Source organism: Panicum virgatum, chromosome 8K, assembly GCF_016808335.1.
Source record: "Panicum virgatum strain AP13 chromosome 8K, P.virgatum_v5, whole genome shotgun sequence".
NCBI classification, from domain to species: domain Eukaryota; kingdom Viridiplantae; phylum Streptophyta; class Magnoliopsida; order Poales; family Poaceae; genus Panicum; species Panicum virgatum.
Genome location: NC_053143.1, coordinates 15533186 through 15556938, shown reverse-complemented (window position 1 = coordinate 15556938; position 23753 = coordinate 15533186). Strand labels below are relative to the sequence as shown.

The 23753-nt window shown below is 52.3% G+C and overlaps 1 protein-coding gene across 1 annotated transcript; it reads left to right on the top strand.

Moving 5' to 3' along the window:
* The first annotated feature begins 995 nt into the window (after window positions 1–995).
* Window positions 996–3883, top strand: LOC120645498 (putative serpin-Z8). The gene is made up of 4 exons (XM_039922280.1): window positions 996–1412; window positions 1522–1765; window positions 1915–2124; window positions 3498–3883. The coding sequence occupies exons 1-4, from the start codon at window positions 996–998 to the stop codon at window positions 3782–3784; spliced, it is 1158 nt and encodes a 385-aa protein (XP_039778214.1). The 3' UTR covers window positions 3785–3883.
* The last annotated feature ends 19870 nt before the right edge of the window (window positions 3884–23753 follow it).

The following is a 23753-nucleotide window of genomic DNA, read 5'->3' as shown; positions in this document are numbered from 1 at the left end:
TAGAGCAACTGCTAAATTTAGAAGTTTAGAAGAGAGTAATCATAGGGTAAACCAACGGACTCTCCAAATCCCTATCCGTATTCAAATCACTCGGGACACCAACACGTGCCGTCCCCGCCGTGGTGGTCACCGTCGAGCTGCCAGAGGTGTGCGAGCACGCCCCCGCTGCCGTCATGTGCCACGCCGACGCCGCTGCACTCTGCGTGGCCTGCGACACTGACATCCACTTGGCGACCCCGCTCACGCGCCGCCACAAGCGGCTCCCCGTCGCGCCCTTCTTCGATTGTCCCCGGCATTCGCGGTCGTGGTGGCCCAGGCCCGGGGGGTGTGGCAAGCAACGAGGCCGAGGCCGAGGCCGCGTCGTGGCTCCTACTAGAGCCCGACCACGGATGCCTTCTTTGCGAATGTGGCGGACCCGCGCCAGCAGGGGAGGGGTGGCGGCCCCAAACCACGCCATCGGGCGAGGGGCCGCGGCGCCGGGCCGCACTTGTAGGGGACGCGCGGTGGCACGACTCACGCCGGCAAGGTGGCAGTGTCGGGCCGTGCCAGCAGGGGGGCGGCGTCGGGCCGCACCGGGCCACCGGCAGGGAGGGGCACCGGTGGGAAGGGAGGAGCAGAGGGTGCACGGTGCTGCCTCCGATTAGATTGCATCTGTTCACCAGCGATTGGATTGCATCTGTTGTATCAATCTTAGAAATCTTTGTAATTTGCAAATTAAGTGAAACTATTATGGTGAGAAATTTTCAAATTTGGGGGTAATCTCTATTCATCATAGCAATTTTAGGTTAAACCAAACGCTGATTCCGTATTATATTGCAGCCACAGGAGTCCTTTCCTAATAACTAGGTAATACGTGGAAGTAGAACGCACAATTTCCAAACGAGTATCGGGTTTCCTAAAAGCTAAGGTGTGAACACGAGGTGTTGTGTACTATCGATGTGGATTGTGGAGCACAAAGGAAAGATCATAGTCCACGAGCTGTGACCGTGTCCGCCATGGCGTGCAAGCGGCGAAGGACGAAGTCCAACAGCGCCGGCCTGACGGCGCTCTCGCTCTGCCTGACCAAGCGCCTCGCCCCCGTTGCCGCCGGCGGTGACGCGAACCTCGCCTTCTCGCCGGCGTCCATCTACGCCGCGCTGGCGCTGCTGGCGGCGGGCGCCCGCGGCGGAACGCTCCAGGAGATTCTGCACGCGCTGGGCGGGGAGTCCCACGACGACCTCGCGGCGTTCGCCCGCCGCGTCGCGGAGCGCGCCCTCGCGGACCGGTCGCGGTCGCCGCCGGGCGGTGGGCCGACCGTCGCGTTCGCCTGCGGCGCGTGGTACGACGCCGCGTGGGCGCCGGGACCGGAGTTCCGCGACGCCGCCGCCGCGGCCGACAAGGCCGAGGCGCGCGCCGTCGACTTCAGCAACGAGGTGATGCGATCCCCGAACATGCTTACGCATGAAATCATCTACTAAGAATCACGATTCCTATGAATACATGAATTGAAAAACATAAAATTTATTTCCTTTCGTCATGAAGCCCGAGAAGGCAGTTAGCGAGATCAATGGCTGCGTGGCCGCGGCCACCAACAACCACATCAACTCGATCCTCGATTCGAGCTCAGCGAACGCGCTCACGAGCCTCGTCGTCGCCAGCGCCATCTACTTCAAGGGCAAGTGGGAGGTGCCGTTCACCAAGACCCACACCAGGGTGGACAAGTTCTACCGCCTCGACGGCAGCGCCGCCGACGTGCCCTTCATGCGCTCGTCGCCGTCCGCATCGGGTACAAGGTGCTCAAGCTCCCGTACAGATCGCCGTCGGCACCGCCGCCGCCGCCGCCACGGCGTAAGAGAGCATCCCAAAACAAGGCTGGCAACGAGCCGCCGCCGCTGTTGCCACGGCGTAAGAGAGCATCCCAAAACAAGGCTGCAGGCAACGAGCCCGACAAGGCTGCCGATGAGCTCCTGAGGTACTCCATGTGCATCTTCTTGCCGGACGAACGCGACGGCCTCGCTGGCCTCGTTGCCAAGATCGCGTCCGGCCCCGGGTTCTGGCACTACCGCTTGCCGGTTGAGCGGGTCCCTGTCGGCGACTTTCGGCTGCCCAAGTTCAAGCTCTCCGCCTCCGGCAGCGTGAGGCAGGGCCTGAGAGACATGGGGATCACTCAAGCACAATTAAAATTTTAACCTATGGCTCCAACAAGTTTGCGCAAAACTTAAACTAAAACAAACTATCTAGATGTGCAACTACGGTTCACCTTAGTGTGAAACCCTCATCCCAAAAGAGTTTTGCAACATATAGCCAATCCTAACAAGATACTACACTAAGAAAATAAAGGCACACAAGTTGCAATATGAAATGCGGAAGCTTAAAGGGAGGGATGAGAGGAAGCGAACTCTCGACACGAGGATTTATCTCGTGGTTCGGTTTGCCACAAAGGCGCCCCTACGTCCACGTTGTTGAAGCACTCACTAAGAGTATCGCTTCCCGGCAATCAAGTCTCTTCCGTAATACAAGTGTGGTTCACTCTAGAACCAGCCACAAGGATCTCAACCTTGCTTGTTCACTCACTCAAGAACTAATCTAGCACTCACACTTTACAAAGCTAGTGCTAAAACCTAAGGATATGATCAATGAACTCTTGTTTGGCTTGGAGGTGTTCTTGGGTGTGTATGAGATGTCTTGGGACTCCAGCAAACTTCAAATGGCCGGGGGAACACACATATATAGGCCACCATGTCAAGAGAGCCGTTACTAGTCGTTGGCCAGTTTTCTGCGTAGGCATCGGAACTTCCGGTGCATAGAGCATCGGTTCTTCCGGTCACTCTGCGCTCTGAAGTAACCGTTGGCCTCTCTGACACGCTGCAGCAACTTCAGGGACCATCGGATGAACCGATGCTAGGGCGTCAGAACTTCCGGTGACACTTGTCCTTCATATAGCCATTACACCTTGCTAACGTCATTGCACCGACGCATTACTCCGGTATCCGTCGGATCTTCCGGTGCTGAAGGCTTGGCTGCTACATGCTTGACATCGTCTTTGGAATATAGTACGTTGAATGCACCGATGCTTAACTTGGCCTCGTCGGTTCAACCGGTGCTTCACTCTTTCTTCACTTGATCTCCAGAGGTGCTCAGACTTGCACGGATGCCAGGGCGTCGGATCTTCCGACAACCATCGGATGCACCGATGCTTAGGCATCGGATGCACTCGTCCAATGCATCGCAGCGATCAATTGGATCCTTCAAATTTATTCTATCTCTGGATTTCCACTATGCTTTGACATCTCTACGGCGGATTGGACTTGTCATCTTGATGGTGGATTGGACTTGGCGTCTCGACGATAGATTAGACATTGCGTCTTGACGATGAATTAGACATGTTGACTCATATCCATGGGACCTAAAAACTCCTACAAGTGTGATCTCACAAAATCATTAGTCCTATTGATTATGTTGTCACTAAATCATCAAAATCACAAACAATGGCCTAAATGGTGCCATGTTCGTTACAGCCGGCGAAGCGGACCTGTCCGGCATGGCCAAGAGCGATGGCGACGAAGCCGGCACGCCGCTGCACGTGGCGGACGTGCGCCACAAGGTGGTGCTCGAGGTGAATGAGGATGGTGCCATGGCGGTGGTCGCCACCAGTAGCTATATGCTCCGTGGGGCTAGTGCGGTAATGGCGGATCAGCCGGAAACGGTGGACTTCGTCGCTGACAACCTGTTCGTGTTCTTTGTTATCGAGGAGGTGTCGCGAGCAATCCTCTTTGTTGGCCGCGTCCTCGACCCTTCAGTGTAAGGGTTATTATGACCTTTGAATTCTCTTTTTTACATTACATTGCTTGGATTTTGACAAATCAATGGAGAAGTTTTGTTCATATAAGAAACTACGACATCAAAAAACTCAAGTTAGCTCCAGAATTATATTGTCCAGGATTCACAACCTACTTGTTTTAAGTTGGTGACTAGTACCCATTTAATTCTGCTGATTAGTATCCATTCGCAAAAGTGTGATTATAGGCGGGCGGTTAATTGTAAAATCACCCACTCACCCATGCCCATTGGATATTGATCTGGTGGCCCAGATTGAAGTTTGCACAGTTTGCACGAAGAGACCCATTTGCGCCTGATATATTCACATTTGTTTTATCTTCCAAATGTGCTTATAATATAAGTTACAACGAAACATAAGTTTAAAAAAATTGATAAAATCCTACAAGGACACAAGTTTCAGCAAATTCCTCTGGGCTAGTACGCCGGCCGAGGGAAATGATCAACCCTCGTCGCTCCGCACGGCCGTGCCTCTCATTGTGACAATGGAAGCCTCACAGTCGACAATAGAGCACATGTCCGTGACTTCCTTTCTAGGAAGTTTGCCACCTCTATCGCAGGTTGCTGCAGTTGCGCTGTCAATTGCCACTAGTTCCAGACTCATAGATTGCGATTGGGTAGTCACCGTTTGTGTTAGCTGGCTCGATCAGCGGCAGAAAATAAGGAAAATCAGAGGGCGGGTGGTCTTTGGGCAGAATCTTAGGATGGGGCGCGGCCTATCATGCTCACCCTCTAGATTTGCTCATGTCTGCAGCCACAACCATCTGTTCCGAACGGATCAACTATTTCTCACGTCACAATTCGTGGGTTGCATGTACTCCCTCCGTCCTGAAATGTATGTCATTCTAGTGTTTTTAGGATAGATTATGGTTGTGTAGAAAAGACTCTCCTACCCCTAATTATTAAGCATTGGGAATGTGCTAATTAAACTAGCATGTCTTTTCCCATGCATCTCCCCCACATGTACCTCCCTCTACATGGTTGTAAGCACTTCTTTTTATTGGGAAAGACTCGAAAACGATGCACAATTAAGATGGTTGGGTTCACTCTCAACCTAGAATGATATGCATTTGAGGACAAATATCAAACTTTAGAATGACATACATTTCAGGACGGAGGGAGTATGTGCATAGAGCCCATCTGCGTCTCCAATCCAGTTATTGACTCAGCTATCTACTTTTCACATTATCTGATTTTTATTTTAAAATGGAGAACCCTCAATCTCCCTAATCCTAGTCACAAACAGGTCAAGTAGTGAGACTGAGACGTCTTAGGTCCATGAAGCCATTAATAGCCTCTTCAACGTAAGATATGAATGTAAGCACACTTGTTAAGCAAGAGATGCTCAAGCGCCAACAATTCTATTGAGGGTCTGTTTGGATGGACTAAAGTTGAGTGCAAAACTTTAGCACCTCATTACCACTCATACTCTTGCTTAAGTTTTTTAGTCTTGCTAAGGTTTAGCACTTTTGGATATTAGCACTTGGATCCAAATATCCTTTAGTCGTACAAGATGGTTTTCTTTGTCCCGTATACGAGACGATCCTTGCCTCTAGAACGCGGGGCTACTTTCCTCCATTCGAATTAGTACATGATATCAGCAAAACAGAGGAAGGGGCTTCCTTTGGGAATCTTGTGGAAATTGTCTATTCCGAATGGGACTTAGCTTGGGTACCGAAATGGATGCAAGCTTTACTTATTGAATTAAATAGGATACACGGATGGAAATACAAAGCAAATTACTTGATTGCAGCACACACACAAAACTCCATACAAAGTTTCCCATCATTTATTTCCAGAATGTAGGACATTCATTCATGGTTGAGCAGACACCACATCATTTATTAGAGCACATGATGAGACAACGGAGGGACATTGAAGCTGCCACCATTTTGTTGTGTTTATTTGGTTTCTTCAGTGCCACCACTTGAGGTGGTCGGTAGGTTGAGATCTTCATCAGGTTCTTCAGTGCTGATTTGGGTAGCTTCTTCCCCTGATTTGTACGGATGATCAGTTGGACCATCTTCTATCAGTCTGGAAGTTGTTGCAACAAAATGAGGTTCCTGGTACAAAAGAAAAAGGAAATTGTACATCATGTACTGATTTAGTCAACTTTAATGGTAAGGAATTGAGTTATGCAAGTTATCATATGAACCTGTTGCAGCTGGGGCGCGTTGCTGGACATGGATGCCTAATCATGATTTGTCACAGCCCTTCTGAGAACATTATTGAGGCAGACATAGGACTCACCAGAATTAATGGCCTCATAGATATCTGATCCAAGTATGCTGGAGCGGCCATGGGATTTGGCACACATCGAGGCACGAACCGTAAGTTCTTGGACAAATATCTCCAGGACCTTTGCGACGACCGGTGGTGTCTCAGATGATATCATTAAGCCACCTTGGTGCTCTCTGATGATTTCTACAACAGAGCTCATTGGTATAGTGTGATTGTTGAAGTTCACCGTGTTCTCAATTTCCCCAACGACCTTCCTCCAAAACTCATCAAGTTCTTGTTGTTGCAATGATGGCAACGGTGTTGGTGGTGATCCATGCAACTCTTGTGGACGTCCAGCTCCTCCTTTCGATCCACTTGACATGGTTTAGCTGCTTCCTTATTGGCCCCCAGTGGCGGTCGAAGGTGCAAAGCGTGTATCATTGTCTTTGTTTTTGTGATAATTTCATATCCTTTTTGTGATATAAATGAAACCCATGAAGCTCAAAAACTTTTATAGGTTGTTAGATTAGATATATCCTCCACTTATGATTAACTGATCATTATTGCTTACAAGCTTTTCATGAGATGAGAGCCTTATGGGCATCACGAGTGTGTAATGAACGGTCATTTGAAATATAAGGGCACCATAGCAAAGAATGTAGTGTTGTCCATTTCATATGATCATGACATATCCTCAACCTTTCCGTTAGGCGTTGGGTGACCATATCGTTTCCTCAAGCTTTTCATTAGGCATCCAGTGATCATCTCACATTGTCAAGCTTTTCATTGTCACAAACAAACTTTAAATTGCATCGAGAAACTTGTGGACATATTAACTAACAATAAATTTGAAAGAGATACTAGAGGGAGTAAACCTCTGTCGGTACCCTGTAGCAGGGATACCCACTCTTACTGCAGCAAGGCAGGACCCGCGTAGTTATCCGTAACTGCGCGGAAAGGACGGAGTAGCCAGGCCCCACGGGTCAGGTTCTTTCCACACCAGGCCAACGGCCCCGGACCCGTTCACCGCCTGGGGATGGGTCCGGAGACGCCACGTGTCTCTAAGGAAGGGAAGCTCCGAGCTGACAGCCGAGGCCTCGGACCCCTATGGGACCTCCTACGTCCATCCGCACGCCCCTTACCGCGTGGGGGTCCGGAGCCGCCACGTGTCCCGGAGGCACGGGCGCGGGCTCGTGCGCGAGTCCTCCGCTAGGAGACTCGCCCACCCACCGCATTTAATGAGGTGGGTTGAGGCGTGCTCTATCACCACGGCACGCGAGACAGCCTTTGTCAGGCCTCACTGTGCACCGCGTATTACCAAGGTACACAGTGCAGCCGCCTGTGCCGCACCCGCGCAGAGCCCGTCTGCAGCATTAAATGGATACGACGGCACGTCACTTTTCTATCATGCCGCCTACGCCGCAAGCTACACATCCCGTTCAGCTACGTGGCAGGCGACGCCACTAGCTACGTCTGGCATCGTCCCGACAAGACAGCGCCTGGGCATAATGAACGAGGGACTCCAGGAGCAGGCAAGGGATTCCAGGAGAGAGATCTCCTTTGCCTGCGATGCCATAATGTATGAACAGTACGCTATTTTATACTACATAGTTGGGCCCACCTGTCGGGGACCCAACAGCCGTGTACGCGCCTCCCTTGAGATATAAAAGGGAGACGCCCTCCAGACACACGGGCTCTCCAGACACACAAGCTCTCGCGAACTCTCTCACTCTCGTGGGAGGGCAATACAACACACAGTGGACGTAGGGTATCATGCTCCGGCGGCCCGAACCACTCTAAATCTTGCTGTGTTCATCGTGTTCTTGAGTGAGATCTAACTGGGACTAGCTAACCCCCGAGTTCACACCCTCTGGGCTAGGGCGGGTGCCTTCCGCCACCCGGCTGTGGTTTGCAGCACCACGACATTTGGCGCGCCAGGTAGGGGCCATTTAGCTGGTCGCAGTTCATCTCTTCTTCGTCCCCATGGTTCGTGTGGACGACGTAGAGATGACGGAGGGTGTGGCGTCCTCCACGCCACACGCCCCTCGTGTTCCTGCTCCAGGGGCAACTGTGCCTGCGGAGCAGCCACCATCGGCGGCGGCGCGCGCTGCTCGCCGGCAAGAGTCAGGGCGCCCATCAAGGGCCCCCTCACAAGCTGCGAGCGGTGGAGCGCTGACAGCGGCTAGGGAATTGCTTCGCAACCCCCCGGCTGAAGCAGCTTCGCCGGACGCCCTAAGGCAGTGGCGGGACGACGTTGACCGTCTCCTCCACTTGGCTTAGGCCTCCCCCAGTTCTGCAAGGACTGGGCAACGACCTCCGCCCGGCAACGTGGTGGTACCTTACCCCCAGCGTCAGGGCGGTGCGTCGGCGTCCGTGCACTCCCCTACCGTTAGGGGTGCACGAACAGAAGACCTGCGGGCGGAGCTCGACCGCCGGCGCGCGGGAGAGGATGCCCGCATCTCCGTTGAGAGGGCGCGAGAGCACCGTCTTAACATTGAGGGCCGCAACCTCAACGCCGACTTGGACGTGGTAGCACCCAAGCCCCTGGTGAACGCCCGGATACAGCCAGGCGCACCACTTGCTGGGGTGGGCTGCGCTGCGCTGGCAGAGCACCTCCGCGCAGTGGCATGGCCATCCAAGTTCCGCCCCCACCTGCCAGAAAAGTACGACGGTACCACTAACCCGTCGGAGTTCCTGCAGGTGTACGTTACCGCCATCACAGCGGCTGGTGGTAACGGCGCCGTCATGGCAATCTACTTTCATGTAGCCTTGTCTGGGCCAGCCCGGACCTGGCTCATGAACCTCACACCTGGGACGATCCAGTCCTAGGAAGAGCTCTGTGCGAGGTTTACAGCGAACTTCGCCAGTGCGTTCCAGCAGCATGGTGTGGAGGCAGGCAAAAACCCGGAGAAACACTCCGGGCCTTCATCTCGCGCTTCACCAAGGTACGGGGTACCATTCCTCGTATCTCAGATGCATCTATTATCACTGCTTTCCGCCAGGGGGTACGTGACGAGAAGATGCTCGAGAAGCTGGCGACGCACGAGGTGGAAAGCGTCACTACGCTTTTCTGCCTGGCAGACAAGTGTGCCAGGGCCGCTGAGGGCCGTGCATGGAACTCAGCCCCCCAAGACGGAGACGCCAAGGCTGGCGGCCCCGTGCTACCGCTCAGGGCGGTGGCAAGAAGAAGAAGAACAAGAACCGGAATCGCGGGGAACCGCAATCTGGCGGACCAGTCGTTGCAGCAGCAGCGCCAGCGGCGGCGCCGGCTGCGGCAGCAACGGCTGGGGGCCAGAATGCACATGGCAAACGCCCTCGCCCGCAAGGTGGAAGCGGAGTTGTCGTAGTGACCTCTTAAGCTTATCTATGCAATACTTATTGCGTCCAGGAAACTGCGCCACTACTTTCAGGCACACCGAGTTGTCGTAGTGACCTCTTACCCGTTAAGAGCGATCCTGCACAACTCCAACGCCACAGGCAATATCGCCAAGTGGGCGGCAGAGCTGGCCGAGTTCCAACTGGACTTCCAGCCACGCCATGCAGTCAAGAGCTAGATCCTGGCTGATTTCATAGCGGAGTTGACTCCTTCCCCAAGCAATTCTGGGGGTCCGGTCGTCAACGCTGGACCCTCGGAGCCGGAAATCAGGGCACCAGTCTTCACCGAGCCCCACTAGACACTCTTCTTCGACGGGTCCGCCCGCGAAAAGTGGGCCGGAGCTGGTGTGGTCCTCATCGACCCAAACGGAGATCAGCTGAAGTACATGGTGCACCTTGAGTTCAAGGCCACCAACAACATGGCGGAGTACGAAGCTCTGATCTTTGGCCTGACGCAAGCCCTCTCATTGGGGGTCCGGCAGCTTCTGGTGAAGGGGGACTCCCAGCTAATCATCAAGCAGGTCCGAGGGGATTGCAACTGCAACAATCCCCAGCTCGTGGCATACCTCATAATGTGAGGAAGCTCGAGAAGGACTTCGACGCCTTGGAACTACAACACGTCCCCCGCGAGCACAACTCAGCAGCAGATGATCTCTCTGCGAGAGCATCTACCTGGGCATCCGTGCCTGAGGGTGTCTTCGAAAGACGGCTGCTGAGACCTACCGCCCAGCCTGCCGAGCTGGGTGAAGGGGATCAAGCTAGCACCTCGAAGCCAGCGGTCCCGGCAGCACTCCACCTATGGTGCCCGACCTGGGCCGTGTGCTCTGTTGAGGATCCTAGTGACCTCACAGAGCCATCCCCACCTACTCAGGGAGCTCCCGATGCATGGATCTCCGAGATTCGGGACTACCTGAAAGATAACATCCTCCCTGATGACGATGTGTCCGCTGAGCGCATAGTCCGATTGGCTAAACGCTACGCGGTGGTAGAAGGGGATCTCTACCGCCGTGGCGCCAATGGTGTCCTAATGCGGTGCATTTCCCAGGGAGAGGGCCGCGAGTTGCTCGCGGAGATCCATGGAGGCGAGTGCGGAAGTCATTCCTCCTCTCGCACACTTGTTGGCAAGGCCTTTCGGCATGGCTTCTACTGGCCAACAGCACTCCAGGATGCGGCTGAGCTGGTAAGGTCCTGCAAAGCATGCCAATTCCATGCAAAGCAAATACACACCCCGGCTCAAGCTCTGCAGATGATTCCGCCCTCATGGCCATTCGTTGTGTGGGGTGTGGATATCCTGGGGCCATTCCCCCGGGCTGTCGGAGGGTACCGGTTCCTCTATGTCGCCATCGACAAGTTCACCAAGTGGCCGGAAGTTACCCCTGTGGTGAATATCACTAAGAAATTAGCAGTCGCATTCCTCAGGTCCATTGTGTGCAGATTTGGCGTCCCAAACCGCATCATCGCGGATAACGGGACCCAATTCAAAAGCAGACTCTTCCAAGAGTACTGTGAGGACATCGACATCCAGCTATGCTTTGCGTCCGTAGCACACCCCCGCAGCAATGGACAGGTTGAGAGAGCAAATGCAGAGATCCTTAGGGGACTCAAGACCCACACCTACAACTGCTTGAAGAAGCATGGTGCCAAATGGGTTGACGAGCTTCCATGCGTACTATGGGGCAACCGGACCACACCCAGCCGAGCCACCAGAGAGACTCCGTTCTTCCTGGTCTACGGGGCTGAAGCATGCCTTCCCCCAGAAATTCACCTGGGCTCACCACGGGTCCAGGCCATTGACGAATCCATGCAGGAACAACTGCGGTGTGACGACGTGGACTTCGTTGATGAACGAAGGTGGCGAGCAGCAATCCGAAATGCACGCTACAACCAGGCGCTCCGGCGCTATCATCAATGGTTCGTGCACAGTAGGGAGCTCCGGGCTAGCGACCTCGTCCTCAGACAGATCCTGAGCCGAGCAGGGCTCCACAAACTTTCCCCCAGCTGGGAGGGGCCCTTTAGGGTTACAGAGGTATGCCGGCCCGGATGCGTTCGCCTCGCCATAGAAGATGGAGTGCCGCTGCCCAACCCATGGAACATAGAGCATCTGCGTAAGTTTTACACCTAGGCAGAGCCGGAAAATAAACTTTTCCTTTATAATAAGATAGAGTTACCGTGCGGCCCAGAGTGGTTGGGGGCTACCCTCGTAAACCCGACCTCTGGCATCCATCGCATCATCGGCTAACGCGCGCCTCAGAACGGTAGAGGTCCGACCTCGTAAACCCGGCCTCTGGCATCCATCGCGCAAGCCATGTACATCAAGATTGCAAAGGAAAGATTTTCTCCTAGTTCTGTCTTTGTGTCAAGTTAATTTTTGCATTTCGATTCTCGAAGTTTTCACCTTTCTAACCCCCACGGGAACCTCAACTCTTGTTGCTACAACTAAGATCTGAATTGAGCTACTGGATTGTCGTACAGATCCGGACCCTCTTGCTGCTGGAGAGGAGTCCAGACCCTTAGGGACCTACTCTGGAGAGCGGGTGCTTGTTTCCTGGGGTGGTCCGGAGCCCTGTGTAGCCGCTTAGCTGGTTCCGTACCCAAAAGCCTACACACTCCACCACCCTGTAACGAGTACTCTAGTACCTGGAGCCGAGTAATTAAGGGCCCAGACCCCGTTCCAGCTCAAGAGTTGGTTTTCTAAGTCCAACACGGCATGTCCAGTCCTATATCTCAAAGGATCGAGTACAACAAAGTGACCTTGCCCACTGCTGCGAGAGGCCTGGGACGATGAAGCCAGGTCCGGAAAGATCGTGCTGTTTTCTGGAGTGGTCCGGAGCCCTGTGTAGTGCCTTAGCCTGGTCCCGTACCCTAAGCCTACGCACTCCACCACTCTGTAACAAGCACTGAGCAACCTGGACCTGCGCATCTAGAGCCCCGGACCTTGTACCAGCCTGGCACTAGTCAGGGATGAGTCCCGCGGGCCTGCTACTAAGCTGTAAATTTGAAGTGGTACACAGGTTAAGTCCTGACTGGTGGTAGCCAACCTCAAACCATTGAGCCTACCTACCAGGGGGTCCTAGCATCCGCTTCAAAGCCTTCATGCAGATCAAGGTCCAGTCTCAATGGTAGACAGACTCAAAACAACTGAGTCTATCTCCCAGGGGGCCCGGAGCATCCGCTTTGTCCCAGACATCATGAATGGATTCTGCATGCGTCAAACAGCTAAGTTGCAGTATCATTGCTACTGTATAAGTGAATTTGATTCTTCTCCCTGTAGTTTTGTATGCTACACAGGGAACAAGTCGCTTGCTCGTCTTACAAACTATGCAGCCCCATGCCCAAGGAGGTCCGGAGTATCTTCTACGGCTCACGTGGCAGATAGGTCCAATCAACTGAACCTATCCGCCAGGGGGCCTGGGCGCCGGGGTACTGTATACCGCAAATCAGCAACTAACAAACAGCTAAGTTGAAGTTTCTTCTATTTCAAAAAATTTCAGCTAGTACAATGTTTGTTAGATAGTGCAAAAGGAAAAAGATACAATGCCCTGCTCAAGGGTCCGCAGGTTCCCGTTTGAAGTAGGCAGCAACGAAGTCGATGACCTCTCGCACGCTGTCCCGAGCGGCGGCCTCCGTCTCCACTACAGGGCCATTGACCACGGGCGCCAGTGACATGGCCGGGTCATGGCTTCGGAGGCAGGTCAGGATGTGCTCCGACACCATCCGGATCAGCTCGCGACCCTCGGCTTCAAGCTGACCAGCAAGGACTGGCTCCAGACGATGGAGATTATCCGAAGCAGAACTCAGCACTGGGAGGGCATCAGCTATCGAAGCTGGCGGCTCCGCCACCTGGATCGGGCTCATTCCAAATGGCACCAGTGTGAGGCTCGCTTCGGCCGCCCAGTCAGCGATCCGCTGGGCTCCCGCGCGCTGGTCCTCCTGGTGCTTCCGGACCGCCTCCTGGACCGCCTCTCGCACCCGGGTGTCCAGAGCCGCCTTGGCCACCTCCACCTCACGGGACCTTTCCTCGAGCTCGCGGGACCTCTGCTCGAGCTCGGCCTCCCTCTGCTCCGCCCGCTCCTTCAACTTCTTGAGCGAGTCTCGCTGGCGCCCAAGTTCCTTCTCTATGCCGGTGGCGTGGGCCTCCCGCTTGGCGAGGGATTTCCGGCCCTCCTCCAAATCCGCCTCATCGGCAGTCAGCTGGTTGGCTGTCTCCTACAGTTGCTCGCGCCATCCCTGCAGAGTCGTAGAGAAGACGTCGAGCTCCTGCCTCCGGACCTCGAGGTCCTGGCTGCGAGTCTCCAGCTCGGACTGCTGAGCCGCGAGACGAGTCTCGAGGTCGGACCGCTGAGCCGCGAAGCCAACAACCTCCAGGGCGAAATCCTTCTCCTGCTGCGCCAAGGTTTTCTCTCGGTTCGACACTGCAAACTCCCGGTCAAACACCTTCTTAAGGTTGGCTCGGTAGGCCTCTTGGTCCGCCTTGAGCTTCGACCGAGCTTCCGCAGCACGGGAGGATTCAGCCTTCGTATGCGCTTCCAGGCGGGTGTGCCAGTCCGAGAGGCGCTGGTGCTCGCTCTCTAGGGCAGACCACTCCCGTCGGAAGGCCGCCTCGGCGGAGGAGGTTACCTCCTCGATCGACCGCCGGACCTGAAAACCAGAACCAGCAACCTGGGGGAGGGGAGTCACATCCTCCTCCGGGAGTTGGAGCTGCAGGAGCCGCCTGCAAAGAAGCCACCTCCAACATCCTCCTCTGCAAAACAGGACCGGAGAGCCGGATGTGGGGGCTTCTGCTGCAGCACTTGTTCTCCGCCGCCTCCACTGCCGCCGCGTCGGGTGCGGGGCTGTGCCGCAACCGGCGCCCCTTCCGCCGCCTATGCTTGGATTCGGCCTTCGCCCAGCACCGGCTCCGCCTCCTGCCGCCGCCTCCGCTTCTTGTGTCGTACTCTTCGTCCATCTTCGCCCAGACACCGCCCACCCACCGCCATTCGTCATTTTCTGCTGCGCCCATGCCTTCGCCACCTCCGCTGTCTCTTCGTTTGCTGCTATCGCCCATCTCCGTTCGCCTCCGCCGCCGCCGTATTCGGGTTCTTCGCTCCCAGCAACTTGCTCCGTCTCCGCTTTTCGCAGCTTCATGTCAGCAGCGCCCAGAGCCGTGCATCTCATGCTAGCCGCGTGGTGTCGGGTGCGGATGCACCCAACACCGGCGCCTCCGCCGTCGCTGCGTCGGGCGCGGCTGCACCCAGCACCGGCGCCCCCACCGCCGCTGTGTCTGCTGCCTCTGCCGCAGGTGCCTCCGCCGCCGCAGCGTTGTGTGCTGCTGAGTCTGGAAATAATGCGCCTGTCAGCATCACGTCACGCACCACCGGGCTGGCATAGGTCGCTGTACCTGAGGGTCCCGCACCCGCCGTCGCCGTTGCCGTCGACGCCGAGGCCGCGGACGCCTGGGTACCAGCCGACGAACCGGCGATGGTGGAAGAACTGCCGGGGCGACGACCCCTGGCAACAAAGTGGAGAAGCCTTCAGCAAAAAGCAGAGCACCTGGCACAAGGGAATAGAGCAGGATAACACTAACCCAGAAGTACCGGGCACCCAGCGTCCTCGGAGGCCCGGCCTCTTCTCCTGCAGCAGCTGCTGTTGCTGCTACTGCTCCTGCAGCTGCGATGCAGGCGCAACCCGAGCCTGCTCCTGCCGCTGCTATCCCCGTGGCTGCGGCACGGGCGCGACCCGGGGTTGCTCCTGTTGCTGCTGTGGCCGCTCCCGCGCCTGCTGCAGCTGCTCCTGCGGCTGCTGCTGCTGCTGTTGCTGCTGGCGGGAGGAATTCCTCGGCGGCGATGGTGGTGGTGCAGTCGCCCCAGAGGACTCGCGAGGGCCGGCAGCCCGGGAGCTACCCTGGCCCGCGCCCTCGGAGGTCCTCTGGCGCTTCGCGGCGAACTCCGAGACCAGGGTCCCGTCGCCCCTGAGTAGCCTGCGCCGGCCTGCATCTCCCGACGATGCACCGGAGCTGCTCTGTGCCCTGCTGGAACCGGCTGTGGCGGCGCTGCTGGCCGCGGCCTGCTTCCCCTTCGTGGTGGCACCGGACCCCGTGGCGCTCAGTGTAGCTTGATCCCCGGACGCACCAGGGATCCGGAGCCCACGGTTCGGGTCGCCTCCGGTCTGGCGTGGGGCCAGCCCCCCGTCGTCCAGAGTCGGCAGGGTAGCCAGCACCGCCACCCTCGCGGGGTCCTCGCAGAGGGGAACTATGCACTGAGGGAGGATCAGGTTCTCCGGAATGAAGGCATCTCCCGTCACATTCCGCACCAGGACTCCATGGCCTCCTGGGTCAGGTCGCTCCCCTCCCCGCGGTGGGTCCTGCTGCAGTCGTTGAGGCCGGTGAAGTTCCACGCAGGACGCGGCCGCTGCTTCAGGGGAGCGATCCGGCACTTCAGGAAATCTCCAAGCACGTGCCACGAGGTGAGGCCGCTCTCCACCAACGACCTGATCTTGCCCAGCACGGAGTCGAATTCCGGCTGCAGGGACGGCTTGGCCCTCCAGGTTGCGCGGTCGGAGGCGGGCCCCTCGGTCGGCAGGGCGAGGCGCTCGTTGGCTTCTGTGGTGGCGACCACCCAATCCCTGCGCCACTCCTCCCACTCTCCGCCAGTGAGGCCGGGAATGTAAGGAGTCGGCAGGTCACTCCTTATCTGGAAGTAGTACCCCCCCACTTCGTCCTTGCTCCTTCCGGACCTCACCAGGATGAAAAAGTAGCGGAAGAGGATGACGCAGGGCTGCACTCCCACGAACATCTCGCACAAGTGCACGAAGATGGACGTCAGGAGGAGGGAGTGGGGCGTCAGGTGCTGAAGTTGGAGGCCGAAGTCTTCCAGCAGCAGCAGCAGGAACGAAGAAATCGGCAGTCCTACGCCGGTGGAGATGTGCGAGGTGAATAGCACAAACTCCCCGGCGCGGAGGTTGCCAAGGGGAAGCGAGCCTGCTCGGATCCCCCAGCCGGTCTCCTGAGCACTCCATCCAAGCAGGCGGCGCACTGTGTTCAACTCTCCCTCGGTCTGGAAGCGGCGGGGATGAACAAGGGACGCCATCTCTCGGTGGAGTGAGGAGCAGCCTGCGTAGGGAAGGAAGGGGCAAGGAAAGCTCGAAGGCAAAAGGGCGCAAAGGATGGAAGGAAGAAGGCGAATGCGGGAAAGTAACCGCGGAATGCAGTTCGCCCCATTATAAAGCCTGACTCAACCGGCGCACCTCGGAACCATCGCCGGAGCCCAAGCGATGCCCGCGCCTAGTGTTAACCGCCCAGTCCATGACATGGGGGCCAGACCCACCTGTCGGGGTGAGCGGGTAACCAACAAGGGTGCAAAAAGACGGGATCTGAACCGTCGCCCGCGCGTGCGCGGAGCGAGGCGGAAGATGAGCTGACGTGCGCGTATTAAGCGCTGGCGTGGCCGAGCTTTTCGGGAACTGCGCCGGTGGTAAATGATCCGTTTACTCCAGCCGCAGCAATGCCGAGCGTCGCGCGCATGACTAGGTGAACCACTGTGCGTGGGGGCCATGAGTCAATAAGCCGTTGCGATGTGATGAGGCAGCAAACAACCCGATGGATGGTCAAAGCCAGTCAAGACCCCTGCAGCAAGAAGCTTCAAGCTATGCAGAGCCAAATCGCAGTAGTGGCCCCACCTGCAGGTTCATACCTCCCCCAAGGTGGGCTCGGGGGCCACTGTCGGTACCCTGTAGCAGGGATACCCATTCTTAGTGCAGCAAGGCAGGACCCGCGTAGTTATCCGTAACTGCGCGGGAAGGACAGAGTAGCTAGGCCCCACGGGTCAGGCTCTTTCCACACCAAGCCAACGGCCCCGGACCCGTTCACTGCCTGGGGATGGGTCCGGAGACGCCACGTGTCTCTAAGGAAGGGAAGCTCCGAGCTGACAGCCGAGGCCTCGGACCCCCCATAGGGGTCCGGGACCTCCTGCGTCCATCCGGACCCCCCTTACCGCGTGGGGGTCCGGAGCCGCCACGTGTCCCGGAGGCACGGGCGCGGGCTTGTGCGCGAGTCCTCCGCTAGGAGACTCGCCCACCCACCGCATTTAATGCGGTGGGTTGAGGCGTGCTCTATCGCCGCGGCACGCGAGACAGCCTTTGTCAGGCCTCACTGTGCACCGCGTATTACCAAGGTACACAGTGCAGCCGCCTGTGCCGCACCCGCGCAAAGCCCATCTGCAGCATTAAATGGATACGACGGCACGGCACTTTTCCATCATGCCGCCTACGCCGCAAGCTACATAGCCCATTCAGCTACGTGGCAGGCGACGCCACTAGCTACGTCTGGCATCGTCCCGACAAGACAGCGCCTGGGCATAATGAACGAGGGACTCCAGGAGCAGGCAAGGGATTCCAGGAGAGAGATCTCCTTTGCCTGCGACGCCATAATGTATGAACAGTACGTTATTTTATACTACATCGTTGGGCCCATCTGTCGGGGACCCAACAGCCGTGTACGCGCCTCCCTTGAGATATAAAAGGGAGACGCCCTCCAGACACACGGGCTCTCCAGACACACAAGCTCTTGCGAACTATCTCACTCTCGTGGGAGGGCAATACAACACACAGTGGACGTAGGGTATCACGCTCCGGCGGCCCGAACCACTCTAAATCTTGCTGTGTTCATCGTGTTCTTGAGTGAGATCTAACTGGGACTAGCTAACCCCCGAGTTCACACCCTCTGGGCTAGGGCGGGTGCCTTCCGCCACCCGGCTGTGGTTTGCAGCACCACGACAACCTCCTTAGGACAGCTCGGCGTCAACTGACTTTGGGACCCACCTGTCAGTCAGAGAAGATTGGAGTCGGTTGTGGCCAAAGGTAGGTGGGCCGAACCAGGGGTGTTCAACCGAACCAACCTTGGCACCCCTGTTGTCCAGCTTCCACGTGCAGCTTCCCTGTTGGCCCCTAGTGGCGGTCCAAGGTGCAAAGCGTGTATTATTGTCTTTGTTTTGGTGATAATTTCATATCCTGAAGCTTTGAGTAAGGTATATAAATGAAACCCATGAAGCTCAAAAACTTTTATAGGTTGTTAGATTAGATATATCCTCCACTTTTGATTAACTGATCATTATTGCTTGCAAGCTTTTCATGAGATGAGAGCCTTATGGGCATCACAAGTGTGTAATGAACGGTCATTTGAAATATCATATCCTCATGCTTTCAATTCAAGCATTAGGTGATCATGTGTTATAACATGCTTTCCATTAAAAAAATAAAAACTATAAAGCTCTGGAAACTCTTAAGGTTTCTAGGTATATCCTCTAGCTCATGTAGCTCATGCTTATTCACTCACGATAATGCTATTTTACAGCTTAGGTGTACTAATTATTTCACACCCGGCGTAATTTGTTCAGTAAGTAATTAAGCGTAGCTAGAGCATCTCCAATAGTTTCCCATCTCTCTTCCACATCCTTGTTTTTTTAGAAAAAGTAGAAAAAATACTCTCCAATAGTTCTCTATCCTACTTTCCCATTTTCTAACATTTGGCAAATTGAGTGAATGTGTGTGTAAATATACGCACTCTTTCCGCCGTTTCCTATCCATTTTTTCCCATCGCTTGTCTTCTTCATGCGCCTTCTCCCCCTTCGCGTCGCGCCTCCATGCCTTGCAGTCGCCCTGCCATGTCGGCCCTGCCCTTTTCCTTTTTCTTTTCCTGTTCTTCTTTTCATTTGTATTCTTTTGAGTTATTCCACCATGAAATATATTATTCTTGATTTATTTATTTTACTATTATTTATCTTTTGTTAACTTTTCATTTATTGGTTTTACAATTATTCCCTATCCAATGCTTTTTCCATTATAGTCTCTTGTTTATTATACTATTTTTATACATTTTTTTATGTATCCCTCATTTTCATTTTTATAGATTTTATTCTTCCATTACTAACTATATTAAAATCTAATTATTTAACTTTTCAAATATAATATCTTCTCTGTTCAAAATATGGATGGATATACTAAGTGTACAAATCTTTGTCCGTGGATGATAATAGTTTCTTTATTTATATTCTATTTTCCTTTTAAGCATTTTAAATACTATATAATATTAACATACTCTATTTTTTTGTCATTCATGTGTCTTTATTTTTTTTAAATGTGTTCTCTATTATCCATTGTATTTTTTACATTTTTTAAAAAAATAATACTTGATGTTTCTATGTTCACTTCTTTTGTTAATATTTTAATTTATTTGGTTTTCCCCTCATTTCTTATATAATGATTATTTGACTTTATCATTCTATTTCACATAAAATTATTGATCTATTTTCTATCTATCCTTTCATGTTTAGTTCGCATTCCACCCTTATTTTCTATACATAACTTCATTCATTTAAATTTTTACATAGATTGTAAGAGTTGTTTATCCATATAGTATATGTATTTGTTCTACATGTACAAATTGTTGTTCTATAATTTCATACAATTTATTCTGGGTGTTCAAATATTTCATCCTGAGTTCTGTTGACGCTCACTAATGACCATTTCCAAGCGCCAACTTGATCAGAAAATCATGAGAGTTTGTATTTCTTACACGCATCTTTATTCAATGCCTTAAGGAGTAAGCCATTTTCATCCATCCACCCACTCATACACTTGCACCTTTTGATCGAGATTACATGACTTGTCTTTCCATGGATCCTCTCTTTGACTTTACAATATATGAAATGCATGTATGCCCTGTTCTTATCCTACCCTAAGCTCCACAAAAGCTTTATAGAAGTAGGAAAGACTGAAGGCAGATACTGCCCTGGTGAGGATAATAAAAGTTGAGTGCTTCGAGAGAATCATCTTGGGAACTTTGCCATACTTTCGAAAATTCTTCAAAAATATCTCCAGATGGATTGCAGATCTATGAACAAGTAAGTATTACTTTGTGCACCATTCTAACTCTCAACAGCCCAAGACGAGGAGACAACTAAGAAGCCCCATGAAGGAGTAAGGTACTTGTGACAAGGTAAGAGAGCCAACACATTTAATCTTATAGATGAACATCTCTGGTTCAGACTATGACATGACAGGTAGGTATGAGTCAAAATGATTTTCGGATCAACAACCTGATTTGTCCTACTTTGCTCGAGACGAGCAAAGGACAGCTTGGGGGTTCTTGTTGACGCTCACTAATGACTATTTTCAAGCATCAACTTGATCAGAAAATCATGAGAGTTTGCATTTCTTACACGCATCTTTACCCAAATAAGTCCCTAAACCACACTTTACCTTCTAGAAAATGCAAGATGTATTTTTGAGCTAATATGCAGGTTGAAAGCACACTTTGGCCCAACATAAAATCACCGAAAATATTAGAGTTCCAATTCAGGCTCAAATGGACAAAGTGTAGCCCAAGAACCACTTCAAATCCAGTCAAGACAAGGCAAGTCCTGGTGATCAGACAAGAGGAGGCCCAGGACAGCCCATCCCCCGGCAGTTGGGGGCGGTTGGCGCCATGGGCCAGTCGGCCGGCCACCCTGGTCGGTCGACCAGGCCCGTGGGCCCCACCGCCTCAACCTGCCACGTGGAGGCTTGGCATTGGCTCCCAATGGCGGTTCACCGAGGATGAGCTACAGAAACCCCGTGGCTCCCTGCTATAAATACAAGGGGAGGTTGTAGATAATGAACACATACACACACACACCCCACACTCACCTCTCTTCTCAAGTCCATCTTGTGTAGTCTATAAGCTTAGTGGAGTTTAGGAGAAGTTTAGTAGTCATCGAGTCGCCGGAGTTGCTCGGGAGTTCTGGTATGGATTCATCTCTAGCTCTCTCTTGTAATATTCAGTTGTTTGTAATAGAATTAGACTATGGTTACCTATATCTGCTTGAAGTATGTTCTGAGTTATCGGATATATGCTTCTTGATCTGGTTGCGTTATCATTCGATGCTTGCATTGCATGATCTCCCTGTGCTTGCGATGGTTAACATATCGGCCTTAGAACTCTATCAACTGCTCCAGTATTCGTATGTTTGCTCTAGTGTGATGTCTGTCCATCCGGAGGGTGGGGGCTGCGCGCGGGATGCTAGAGTATCGCTTACTAGTGTAGACATGGTGTCTAGAATAGCTAAGTGTTGCTAGATGTCAACTATACCCACGATTTTATAGAGGTAGCCGGCAGGTGGTGACAGCCCTATTCGAGCTCTAGTAATCCTCCACGTTCGGTATGGGGGGTAGGAGGTGCATAAAGTCGTCGGGGTGTACGGGCTTCTCTCGTTACTTCGATATCGGTCTCCCTGTTGTATAGTTTAATCTCTGACGATCTAACCATAAGATAGTATAGATATAGCTAGCCTAGCACAGTTGACTCGAGCTATAACTTCTGCCTTGCTCCCGGCCTATAGCATCTTCTTTTCTTTTATTTACCATGAGGGTAGTTGTGTGTGTGTCACACTACCTGCTACCATGTTATATATCTTACCCCTGTTTATGCATTTGAATATCCAATCAAGATAAAGTTCATCAACTAGTCTATATCTCTTCATTCACCGCCTTCCCTGCGAAAATATAAATGACACCCCAGTATACTCTCTGGTAAAATACTACAGCAGTATTTCATGCGCTTGCGGATTTATTTGTGGTTCATGAAATACCTGCCACCCCAATTGGCGTTTGCGGGCGTCATCACTGTTTCCCGATGGTGACGCTGGTAGGCGCCAACAAGTTCATATCTTTGTGCACAAATATTTATTCGATGAGTTCATATAATTTTTTCCAGGTGTATATATCTATGTTCTATGAGTTTCCATAATTTATTCTAGATACGTATATAGTTGTCTGGTCTATTCATATAAATTGTTCTAGCTGTACAATTGTTTTTTTTGTGAGTTTACATAATTTGTTCTAGGTGGACATATTTTACTAAAAAATATTTCAACTTAAACTTTTTATTTATACTTTGAAATTTACCAATGGCGTGCTTAAAATTATTTTTAAACTTGAGTTTTAAATTGTATACATGGGACAAGCTTATGAATCACATTTGCAAAAGCTTACTATTTGTAGTTCAAAATTTTTTTAACTACATGGTAACTAAATGTATATATATGGTCCACTTCCAAGTTCTATACACAACCCCATTGTAACAGAATACAAGAAACTTTTGACCGCTACGTACATTCAAAACTTTCTAGGAAATTAGCTCTTGGGACAATGCGAAAATCAGTTTTTTATGTAGAACACATCGCAAATTTTATCTTCACCTCACCACCAGGAAAGAACGATTTTAGCCCAAAATCGAATAAACAAATTATTTGCGGCTGATAGGTTGGGTAAAAGGACTATTTGTCAGGATCTACTTGCCATCTTCTTCCTTTCCTCTTCACCTCCTATCTTCTCTCTCCACAACAGCCTAGGTGGGGATGGTCAGTGGTGCCAACGGCACATCTCGTGTGGCAGTGGCTGCAGGCATCTCGCATAGGTGGTCGCGACACATCTCCTGCGGCAGCAATGGCGGGGCTCATGCGAGAGGCGCCGATGCCGCTTGTGGCGGGGCATGGGCGAGCAGCGATGATGGGGAGCTCGACTAGTCCAGCTCACAGTGGTCGGTGCTTATGTGGCAGGGAGTTTGCACGTATTCAGGAGATAAACGTCACCAATTATTCTAAACAATGAAAATGACGTGTTTGTGTGGGCTTTGAATGGTACCAGGATTTTCTCTGTTTTCACTCCATGTAAAGGGCTGTACTTAGTTCTGTACATATGACTGCTAACTTCTTGATGAATAATTAGAAAAAAAATCCAAATTGCCCAACTTAAATATGACAAAAGTTCGGATAACCTTAAACTATTTCTTAGTTCAATTATCCAGAAACTATATTACAAATTAGCATAGGATAAAAATTGTAGCATATGATATTCCAATAAAATATACAACATTTGTTCCTCAGATGGAATCTTGCTATGTTTATTTGGTGAACATTCAATATTCCTTTGAGTTACACCATCCAATTAGTGTTTAAGACATGGTTAAATGGACACAGAAGTAATCTTAGGAGATTTTTTTTGTTACATAAATTACGATGTGTTAGGCAATATGTCCAAAACATGGTTCTATCAAAGAATACGGAGGCTAAGGCCTCTTTCATTTACTACCCCTCAATTTCAAAATGTAGGTGGTTTGACTTTTCTAGATTATTCATAGATTTTGTTATGCCGATAGATTTACATTATATCTAAGTACATAGCAAATACTATAAATCTAAAATGACCTGTATTTTGGAAAGTTGGGTGTATGCGAAATACTCTTTATCAAAAAAGAAAAGAAAATAAAGCTACGGCACCAATTGTGACAATCAGTTTATGCTCCGCGGGGGGGGGGGGGGGGGGGGGGGGGT

Coding starts and splice junctions, on each gene's coding strand:
- LOC120645498 (XM_039922280.1), top strand. CDS start 996: ATGGCGTGCAAGCGGCGAAGGACGAAGTCCAACAGCGCCGGCCTGACG. Junction 1,766..1,914: donor CTCGTCGCCGTCCGCATCGG/GTACAAGGTGCT, acceptor ACAAGGCTGCAG/GCAACGAGCCCGACAAGGCT. Junction 2,125..3,497: donor CTCCGGCAGCGTGAGGCAGG/GCCTGAGAGACA, acceptor TGTTCGTTACAG/CCGGCGAAGCGGACCTGTCC.